Source organism: Rhinopithecus bieti, unplaced genomic scaffold (genome assembly GCF_001698545.2).
Source record: "Rhinopithecus bieti isolate Rb0 unplaced genomic scaffold, ASM169854v2 scaffold_22548, whole genome shotgun sequence".
NCBI classification, from domain to species: domain Eukaryota; kingdom Metazoa; phylum Chordata; class Mammalia; order Primates; family Cercopithecidae; genus Rhinopithecus; species Rhinopithecus bieti.
Genome location: NW_016810469.1, coordinates 884,878 through 896,395, shown reverse-complemented (window position 1 = coordinate 896,395; position 11,518 = coordinate 884,878). Strand labels below are relative to the sequence as shown.

General features: G+C 43.4%; 1 protein-coding gene and 1 pseudogene across 1 annotated transcript in view; one reads left to right on the top strand and one right to left on the bottom strand.

Moving 5' to 3' along the window:
- Positions 1-1,774: 1,774 nt before the first annotated feature.
- SNIP1 (Smad nuclear interacting protein 1) overlaps positions 1,775-11,518 on the bottom strand; it is a 22,026-nt gene continuing 12,282 nt past the window's right edge. The window contains exons 4-5 of the mRNA XM_017892143.1: positions 5,089-5,687; positions 1,775-3,254 (exon numbers count right to left, since the gene is read on the bottom strand). Coding sequence (XP_017747632.1) covers positions 2,990-3,254; positions 5,089-5,687 — 864 coding nt within the window. The 3' untranslated portion in view covers positions 1,775-2,989. The remainder of the gene's footprint in view (positions 3,255-5,088; positions 5,688-11,518) is intronic.
- LOC108542191 (ferritin heavy chain pseudogene) lies at positions 8,930-10,223 on the top strand (annotated as a pseudogene).

Genomic DNA, 11,518 nt, shown 5'->3' with positions numbered 1-11,518 from the left:
AAAAAAAAAAAAAACACCTTCTCAGGCCAGGCCTGGTGGCTCACACCTGTAATTCCAGCACTTTGGAAGGCCGAGAAGAGCGGATCACAAGGTCAGGAGCTCGAGAGCAGCCTGGCCAACATGGTGAAACCTCATCTCTACTTAAAAAATAATAATAATAAAAATTATATATATATATATAAATTAGCCGGGCTTGGTGACAGGTGCCTATAGTCTCAGCTACTTGGGAGGCTGAGGCAGGAGAATCGTTTGAAACTGGGAGGTGGAGGTTGCAGTGAGCCGAGATCATGCCACTGCACTCCAGTCTGGGCGGCAGAGTGAGACGTCATCTGAACAAAACAAAACAAAACAAAACCAAAAAAACACCTCCTCAGATATGTGGCATAAAGAATTTCTCAATCCAGGACGTCATTCCTCCACTAAGACAAAAACTGACTAAACAATTAAGACTTCTTAACTGAAAAAGGTAGGCAAAGTGGTCATCTATCACAGTGCCCACCACAGGATGAAGTTTATAGCAAAACTCAAGGCTACCACAAAGCAGTGCTACTGCAGCACAAACTGAACAAGGAGGCCCTACAGTAAGATACCAGATTAGTGCTTAAACCCTCAAGAGAAAATAGTCAGTCTGGATCAAGAGAAAAGTTCATCCAAACAAACCTACTTTTCAGATAAGCACATATATATGATCTATGACACATACCAAAATGAAGAAAATAGCAGTTACAGTGGCCAATGTAGAACACATCCTTCAACTTACCTTTTTTTTTTTTTTTTTTCCTGAGCCAGAGTCTGGTTGTCACCCAGGCTGGAGTGCAGTGGCATGATCTTAGCTCAATGCAACCTCCGCCTCTTGGGTTCAAGCGATTCTCCTGCCTCAGCCTCCTGAGTAGCTGGGATTACAGGCATGTGCCACCATGCCCAGCTAATTTATGTGTTTTTAGTAGAGATGGGGTTTCACCATGTTGGCCAGGCTGGTCTTGAACTCCGCCCACCTCAGCCTTCCAAAGTGTTGGGATTATAGGCATTAGCCACCGTGCTGTACCTGGCCCAACTTACATTTCATCTAATGACCTTATTAAGTGTTCACTTTCCTTTCTTTTTTTTTTTTTTTTGAGACAGAGTCTCACTCTGTCGCCCAGGCTGGAGTGCAGTGGACGGATCTCAGCTCACTGCAAGCTTCGCCTCCCAAGTTTACGCCATTCTCCTGCCTCAGCCTCCCGAGTAGCTGGGACTACAGGCGCCCGCCACCTCGCCTGGCTAGTTTTTTGTATTTTTTAGTAGAGACGGGGTTTCACTGTGTTAGCCAGGATGGTCTCGATCTGCTGACCTCGTGATCCGCCCGTCTCGGCCTCCCAAAGTGCTGGGATTACAGGCTTGAGCCACCGCGCCCGGCCAAGTGTTCACTTTTCAAAGGATCTTTTAACTTCTTCTGAATGAACATTAGTCAGCTGCCCCTCCCACTAGCCAACCTTTAGCCCTGAGCACACATGGGTATGAAAACAATCAAATTTATAGCATCCTAAGTCTCAACCCAAGATGAACAATTAGTAGTAACACTGATTGAGCTGCTTTACCACCTTTCCCCACAACCCACCTCCGTGTCACCGTCCGCTATTCTACTGACTTGGAGGCCAACAATATAACCTTCCCCACAACACTCTAAAACAGCTACCTGTTTTTATCTCAAAAGTACTGACAGAAGGCTCCATTAGCAGCAAACAGACCTATGAACACAAGGTCCTCTAAGCTAGGAAAGCATTACTCTTTGAAATGGGGCTATATTTACAAATTTTATTTTTTTATCCCAAAAATACATATAAATGAACACCTGCTCTACAAATGCAGGGAGGCCTTTGCCTAACATTGTCATATGAAAATCAGTATCAGCTCTTTAACACACAATTTACATATATACATACATAGACACTACATGTAAGCAGTGAATACTTCGCTACTTACACATATTCCTCTGGTGGAAAACTAGGAAACTGGGAAATTCCCCTGCTTTCCAACCTTGGGAAGGGAAATACAGCCTCTCTGAACAATTTTAAAAGGATGAAATGTGTAGAAATAATGTAAACAACACAACCTGCTTTAGACATATACACGTTATTAGAATAAACTAAGAACCTGCCACATCAGTGACAGTTTATTTCTCAAAGAAAAAAAAAGGAGATAACATTTGAATAAAAATGCAAAACTGAAGTACAGTTAATATGATCAAAACTGTTTTGTACATGCTCCATGGAGAAATCAGGAATTCTTTCAGAAAGAACAGATCCATGGCCAATTTCAGTCACTTGTGACGCTGAATCAGCACCCACGAGTAGCAACCAGGATCCTTCTGTACAGTCACGGGCTTGAGCAGGTGCCACAAAGCATCTGTTTAAATTAAACAGTCAATAACGTTTACTGACTGCAGTACATTCCCACCCCCAAAAGACTAAGTGCAAAATCAACTTCTAAGCTCAAGAGCTCAACCAGGTCAAAGCTTTGGTATATACTGGAGGTTGTTTTGGTGATACCCAAAGCCTAGTAAGATTCTCTGCTCAGGGGTTCGCCCCAAAAGAAAAACACCTGGTCTACAAAGCTTAATACCTATATAAATAAAGTTAACTGTACAAAGAGAACAAGCCATGATTTACCCTTAACCAAGGGTTTATAGTTTCCTAGGCAGCAGTTCTGAAAGCACCAACTAAAACCACAACGCTTCTACTAAAACACGGTGTGTTGTAATTGGTGAGACTGTTCTGAAAACAAACGCCTGCAGGCATGTGGCCAAGGTGCCACAGAAAAAGTTTAACAAACATTAGTCAGTGTATTCAAATGGTAACACAATCTGGTCAGCAACAGGGGAAAGACTTAAGGCAGTAAGAGGCATTACAGAGAGCATGATAGTGTCAGACCCACCACCATAGTGCTCTCTGAGTCAATCAAAGCCTTCCAACAAGCAAAACGTGTCTCAATAGTTTGGGTTCTTAGTTTGTTAGCTGTCAGACACTTCTTCCTCCTCCTCCTCATCCTCATCGTCTTTCCTGTCTATTTCCGAAGTGTCCGACGACTCATGGAGCAAGACATATTCTCTGCTACTGAATCCAAATTTGAGTACATCCTTTTCTTTTAGTTCATAGTATCTCTGTGGCTCAATACGTTTGTTGTTTAAGAAGGTTCCATTGCCTGAGCCAAGGTCAATGATGTAGGGCTTCACTCTTCGGCCAACCGTGCCATCAGCACGGGTATATTCCACAAGCCTAGCAGAGAAGAAAGAGAAACCTATGAGCAAATTTCTGCCTCAGATCATCCAGCCTCTCTAAAGCTCTTTGCTAAGACAGCCTAGATGATGTAAATAACCTGACTTGAGCACAGTTCAAGTTAAAATTCTAGGGAATCAAAGAAATCAAGGGGAAAGCATGGCCCTGGGAAGGGAAATTGGAAGTTTAAATATATTTAGTAGAAAAGTTGAGAATAGGTTGCTGGAGGGTGGGGAGAATCCATGGAAGATCAAAAGGTGGAAATGCAGAATCCAATGTCTCTTGCTGTGGTTAAGAAAATACATTTTTTTCTGTTGTTTATAATCAATGTTTCTTTAACCTGTATTTCAATATATTTCAGTTCCTGTCCAAATGGGAAAAAAGAGTGGACTTGGACTTCAGAGTCAAGGGAGCTATATTTGAGCCAGAGTTCTACCATGGCAGGAGTCCCCAGCTCCTGGACCACAGACTGGTACCAGTCCGTGGCCTGTTAGGAACCAGGCCGCACAGCAAGAGGTGAGCAGTGGGCAGACAGGCAAGCAAGCCTAACTTCATCTGTATTTTCAGCTGTTCCCCATCACTCGTATTATTATTGCCTGAGCTCTGCCTCCTGTCAGATCAGCGGTGCCATTAGTCTCATAGGAGCGTGAACCCTATTGTGAACTGTGCACAGGTGGGATCTAGGCTGCGTGCTCCTTAGGAGAATCTAATGCCTGATCTGTCACTGTCCCCCATCACCCCCAGATGAGACCATCGAGTTGCAGGAAAACAAGCTCAGGGCTTCCACTGATTCTAGATTATGGTGAGTTGTATAATTATTACATTATATATTACAATGAAATAATATTAGAAAATAAAGTGCACAATAAATGTAATGCACTTGAATCCTGAAACCATCCCCCTGGTTCCATGGAAAAACTGTCTTCCATGAAACCGGTCCTTGGTGCCAAAAAGGTTGGGGACCACTGTACTATAGTGACCATTTGTTAGGCAAGTCACTTGGTTTTGCTGGGCTTCAGTTTTCTCATCTGTCAAATGGGGATATAAATACTTGTCCATTCAAAGTCAGGAGACCATGTTAAAACAAAACAAAACAACAACAAAAAACAGGCCAGGCGCAGTGGCTCACACCTGTAATCTCAGCAATTTGGAAGGCCGAGGCGGGTGGATCACGAGGTCAGTAATTCAAGACCAGACTGACCAATACAATGAAACCCTGTCTCTACTAAAAATACAAAAATTCGCTGGGTGTGGCAGTGTGCGCCTGTATTCCCAGCTGTTCGGGAGGCTGAGGCAGGTGAATTGCTTGAACGCGGGAGGCAGAGGTTGCAGTGAGCTGAGATCACACCACTGCACTCCAGCCTGGGCACAGAAGGAGACTCCGTCTCACAAAAACAAAAAACCAAAAACCGGTCCTATCCTTCTCACAGGATTGTTGTGAGAATCATCACAGATGTCCCATGCAAGCTATCAAGAACCAATTTCAAAATTAGTTGAGCACAGAGGCACACGCCTGTGGTCCCAGTTACTCGGGAGGCCAAGGTGGGAGACAATCATTTGAGCCCAGGAGGTTGCTGGAGTGAGCTGTGTTTGCTCCACTGCACTCTAGACTGGGTGACAGAGTGAGACCTTGTCACAAAAAAATAAAAAATAGATTAAAAGTATAGTGTTCTTATAAATATGTAAGCAATTATTTAAAGGGAAGTTAGATTAACAATACTCTTTAGATATGAGGGGTTTGGGATTCTTCTGCATAAATATGAACAAAAATCTTAGTAAACCTAACTGAGCAATTGTTTCTGCTCACATTAGTTTCTTCCTCCATGTTACTTACCGATATTGAAAGACCGCATGCTGCTTTGAACAAGACGGGTGATCGATAGGAATGTCTGCAATGCGGCGGTGTCGACCCAGTAGATACGCACTCTGTCGATGTATGTACATGACTGGAAGCACCTCATCATTTTTAAATGGGTAGAGACGCCACCGTTTTTTCGGGATACGTGCTTCTGGGGGCTCGCTATATTTAATGACTACACCCCGGAAAGTGTTGGTGTCCTCAAGAAGTGCCCCAGAAAGTTCAAAGCTTGGTTTTTCTTTAGCAGGCACCTCTTTTTCTTTGTTGTTGCCACCAGGCCGAGGAACCAACTCCTGAGACTCACTACCACCACCACCAATGTCATTCCTCTGGCGATGCTCCCGTCGCCTGGCATTATAAAACTCCCGCTCTTCTTCCTGAGCCTGCAGGTTCTGAGTGTCTCGATCCCGTCCCTGACCCTGCCCACTCCCAGGTCTCTCGTTAGATGTTCTCCTTTGGTGGGAATGGCCCCGGTGTCTGTTCCGGTCACTTTTCCTAGCTCTCCTGTGTTCCTGTTCTGATGGTTCCCTGTGCTGCCGATCCTCCCGTCCTCTCCGGGGATGATCCTCACGCTCCTGAAATTCAAACAGATTCTGTAATTTTAACACAGTGCACAATCTAAAGGCAGCCCAAATCTTGTTCTTTTTTAATGAGGTACATTCAAAAAGTCTTTTGTAATTTGGACTCTGGCATTTAGAACAACATTTCCCACAGAAATAAGATTACGTCTGGTGGTTATGTTCCCTTGCAAGGCCACAAAGATGGTATCCCATGCTGCTAATTCAACTATAGCCCTAATAGCACAAGCCCAGGTCCAGAGCCCTAAAAACAAGAGACTATTTAGTCTAGAAAGGAGAAAGAAAAATAATTCCCTCCTTTTCAGAACAAAAGTAACTATGGGCAAACTTACAGGGAAGAATATACAGAAAATAGAACTAAGAGTTAAGTAGTCAGGTACAAGATATGTAAAGAAAGAAACTAGCTTTCTCTCATGCCAAAAATGAAAATGTAACAGTTTTTAAATCCTACTTCCACAATTAAAAAAAAAATTCAATACCTAGGAATGAACTTAAGAAACATGAAAGACATATGAGAAGAAATCTGTAAAAATTCATTAAAATAGAGGCTTTTTAAAGGTCTGAAGAAATGGAGGAACATACCACGATTTCTTGAAAAAGACAGCATTGAAAATCAGCCTAGGCCGGGCACGGTGGCTCATGCCTATAATCCCAGCACTTCGGGAGGCCGAGACGGGCGGATCACCTGAGGTCAGGAGTTCCAGACCAGCCTGACCAACATGGTGAAACTCCGTCTCTTCAAAAAATACAAAATTAGCCGGGTGTGGTGGCACATGCCTGTAATCCCAGCTACTCAGGAGGCTGAGGCAGGAGAATCGCTTGAACCTGGGAGGCAGAGGTTGCAGTAAGCCGAGATCGCGCCATTGCACTCCAGCCTGGGCAACAAGAGTGAAACTCCTTCTCAAATAAAAGAAAGAAAAGAAGAAAAAAAAAGAAAATCAGCCTGGTAGAAAATGTCTGCAACACAAACCATACAGTAGTCCTAGGGGGATACATTCTAAGTATGGTGGATGGCTGAAACCACCGATAGTACTGAACCTGACTGCCATCAAATGTAACACATTTCTGTTCACATCTTCCATCCATAAATTTAGTGCCTTTTCCATCTTAACTAAGCACTTATGAACTGTGGCTGTAACTTTTACAGTATGAGATACAACAGCAAAACTAGCATGAATTTCTTTTTCCTTCCCCACAATTTCACAATAGAAGATTCATTCTTACTATCGATCTTGGCAACTTCAATATAGGATTTGAAAAGTTTAAGTTGAGAACTTTCATCTTTTCGTTTAGGAAGCACTTTACAGCTTCTCTTTAGCGTTCCTAATTGCCAAAATCACTACTATTGCACTTTGGGGCCACTACTAAATAAAATAAAGGTTACTTGAATCCAAGCACTGCAAACTGCAACAGTTATCTGATAACCAGGATGACAACTAAGTGACGGACAGGCAGGTAGCGCATACAGCACAGATACACCAGACAAAGGAAGGATTCATGTTCCTGGTGGGACAGCACAAGTTTACACCAAATGACTCAGGATAGTGACCAATTTAAACTTTATGAGTTGTTTTTTTCTGGAGTTTTCCATTTAATATTTTCAGATGTAGAAAGTGAAACCACAGATAAGGGGAGACTACTGCATATTAATATATCAATAAGAAACAATTCAATAGAGAAACTGACAAATGGCCAGGTGCCAGTGGCTCACACTTGTAATCCCAGCACTTTGGGAGGCCAAGGCAATGGATCACTTGAGCCCAGGTATTTGAGACCAGCCTGGGCAACATGGTGAAACCCCGTTTCTACTAAAAATACAAAAATCAGCTGGGCACAGTGGTGCATGCCTGTAGTTCCAGTTCCTCAGAAGGCTACGGTGGGAGGATTGCTTAAGCCTGGGAGGCAGAGGTTGCAGTGAGCTGAGATTCCACCACTGTACTCCAGCCTGGATGACAGAGCAAGACTCTGTCTCAAAAATAAAAAAGGAAAGAAAAATGAACAATTTTCAGAAAAAATAAATGTCCAAGGGCTGAGCACAGTGGGTGACGCCTATAATCCCAGCACTTTGGGAAGCCACGGCAGGAGAATTGCTTAAGCTCAGGAGTTTGAGACCAGCCTGGGCAACACGGCAAAACCCCATTTCTACAAAAAATACAAAAATTAGCCAGGCATGACAGCATGCACCTGTAATCTAAAATTACAGCTATTCTAGAATTTGAGGTGGGAGGATCACTTGAGCCTAGGAGGTCGAGGCTGAAGTGAGCTATGATCATAGCACTACAGTCCAGCCTGGGCTACAGAGACCCTGTCTCAAAAAAAAAAAAAAAAAAAAAGAAAAGAAATACACGTCCAATAAATGCATGAAGATATGCTTAACCTAATAACCAAAGCATCAAATTCTAAAAGAAATATGAATTTTCTCTCCTTGAATTAGTAAAATTAAAAAGATCAATAATATCTAGAGTCAAAGAAGAAGGTACAGGAAAATGGGTATTTTCAGTCACTGCTGGTACAGGTATAAACTAGCATAGCCTATTTAGGTCAATTTGACAGCATTTAATCAAAATCTCATCAAACACTAATGTCACTTATAGAAATCAATCCTACAGAAATACTAGCAAAAACGTACAAACACATACATATGAATGTGTTTACTGTAATTTCTTTTTTTTTTTTTTTTGGGGGGAGTCTCCCTCTGTCGCCGGGGCTGGAGTGCAGTGGCCGGATCTCAGCTCACTGCAAGCTCCGCCTCCCGGGTTCACGCCATTCTCCTGCCTCAGCCTCCCGAGTAGCTGGGACTACAGGCGCCCGCCACCTCGCCCGGCTAGTTTTTTGTATTTTTTAGTAGAGACGGGGTTTCACAGTGTTAGCCAGGATGGTCTCGATCTCCTGACCTTGTGATCCGCCCGTCTCGGCCTCCCAAAGTGCTGGGATTACAGGCTTGAGCCACCGCGCCCGGCCTGTAATTTCATAATAAAAAAACTGGAAACAACTTAATGTCCTGCAATGGTAGAATGGTTAAATTATTATCTATTCATAAAAAGGAATACTTCACAGCCATGAAAAAGAATGAGATAATGACATAGAAAGATATCTAATATATTGTTAAATGGAAGGGGAAAAAAGAGAAGGGGCAAGTTTCACAATAAGACCAGATATTTCTATATATAGACTTGGCAGATGAAACACTTGGAGAAATGTTCCCACTATAATTTAACTAGATACTTATTAAATTTTTAATGCATTGTTGGGCTGTCAATAAGCAAGGCAAAATCTCCAATGAGAAAAAAATCTCCAAAGTGGGGTAAGAAAAAAAAAAGATTTGAGTTCTAAGCATGGGCTCAAATACTAAAGAATACTAGACACACATAAGGAAATGGAAACAAGCCACTGAGAATGAGAGGCAGCAGAAACAAGTCTTATAGGGTGGGCATGGTGGCTCACGCCTGTAATCCCAGCACTTCGGGAGAGCAAGGGGGGCGGATCACTTCAGGTCGGTCAGTTTGAGACCAGCCTGGCCAACATTGTGAAACTCCATCTCTACTAAAAATGCAAAAATTAGCCAGGTGTGGTAGCGCATGCCTGTAATCCCAGCTACTTGGGAGGCTGAGGCAGGAGAATCGCTTGAACTCGGAGGGCAGAGGTTGCAGTGAGCCCAGACTGTGCCATGGACTCCAGCCTGGATGACAGAGTGAGACTCCATCTCAAAAAAAAAAAAAGAAACAAGTCTTATAGATGTAGCTCCCCAAGGACTTCATTCATGTACAAAATTTTATTATTATTATTTTTTATTTTAGAAAGAAAAAATGAGACATTCTTTGCGGAGAGTCACTGGGGTTTCCTCGTTCAACAGTGCTTGGACGGAACCGGGCTCTTGTCCCCCACCCCGGCTGGCCGCCCATAGCTAGCCCTCTGTCACCTCCTCACTGGGCCCTCTGACGGTCCCAAGGCCCCTGTCGCCAGTCTAGCGCCATGCAGTTACTGCCGCGCAGCCACTGCCACCACGACCGCATCCCCCTCACAGGTGAGCCAGAACTACCACCATCAACCACCAGATCAACCTGGAGTTCTATGCCTCCTACATCTATCTGTCATGTCTTACTACTTTGACCACAATGATGTGGCTTTGAAGAATTTTGCCAAGTACTTTCTTCACCAGTCTCATGAGGAGACGGAACATGCCGAGAAATTGATGAAGCTGCAGAGCCAAAGAGATGGCCAAATCTTCCTTCGGGATATCAAGAAACCAGACCATGATGACTCGGAGAGTGGGCTGAATGCAATGGGGTGTGCATTACATTTGGAAAAACATGGGAATCAGTCACTACTGGAACTGTACAAACTGGCCACCAACAAAATGACCCCCATTTGTGTGACTTCACTGAGACACATTACCTGAATGAGCAGGTAAAATCCATCAAAGAATTGGGTGACCACGTGACCAACTTGCGCAAGATGGGGGCACCCAAATCTGGCTTGGCAGAATATCTCTTTGACAAGTACACCCCGGGAGACAGTGATAATGAAAGCTAAGCCTTAGGCTAATTTCCCCATAGCCATGGGGTGACTTCCTGGTCACCAAGGCAGTGCATGCATATTGGGGCCTCCTTTGCCTTTTCTATAAGTTGTACCAAAACACCCACTTAAGTTATTTGATTTGTACCATTCCTTCAAATAAAGAAATTTGGTATCTCCCACCAAAAAAATAAAAAAACTTCTTGCTATGGACTAGGTAACATACAAAAATGTTTGCAGATAATTAAGGTTAAAAATTTTAAAAGAGAGAGCAGTAAGAGACTTTCAAAATGATTAGGCAGAAAATGAGAATGATACAAAAATTAGCATGGCCCCTAATTAAAAAAATACATAATAATAATAAAAAGGATTAGGCAGGCAGGTCACAGTGCCTCACACCTATAATCCCAGCACTTTGGAAGGCCGAGGCGGGTGGATCACTTGAGTCCAGGAGTTCAAGACCAGCCTGGGCAACATAGTGAGACCCCCCCCCGCCATCTCTAAAATAATAATAAAATAAAATTAAAAGTAAAAATTTTTCTTGGTGACTTCACAACCATTAGGATGGCTACCATAAAAAAACTGAAAATAACAAGTATTGGCAAAGATGTGGAAAAACTGAAACCCTTGTACACTGCTGGTGGGAATGTAAAATGGTACAGTTAGTGTGGAAAACGGTACAGTGGTTCCACAAAAAATTAAAAAACAGAATTGCCATATGATCCAGCAATCCCACTTCTGTTTACATATCCCAAATGAAAGCAGGGTCTCAAATACATACTTGAGCACCCATGTTCATTGCAGCATTATTCACAATACCCTAAAAGTGGAAGCACTGGGACTAAGACCTCCTCGCCTGCTCCCTGCCATACACAAGGCTCAAGTGAGGGCCTGCTTGCTCAGAGTGGGACTCAGTTTTTCTAGACTTCCTAGCCTAGCAAAGACATGCATCAAGAGAGAGCCTCAGACAACCACCCTTCCTACTCCAAAACATTTACAAGCTTGCCACCGCTATCTGCCTTGAGTTCACCAGGACTAATCTTATCATGTCCTTTATCCCTGATTAAGAGTCATTGTAAGAAGTCAAAAGGGCCGGGTGTGGTGGCTTATGTCTGTAATTCTAGCACTTTGGGAGGCTGAGGTGGGTGGATCGCTTGAGGTCAGGGGTTCAAGACCAGCTTGGCCAACATGGTGAAATCCCATCTCTACTAAAAATACAAAAATGAGCTGGATGTGGTGGCACGTGCCTGTAGCCCCAGCTACTTGGGAGGCTGGAGCAGAAGAATCACTTGAACCCCAGAGGAGGGGAGGGG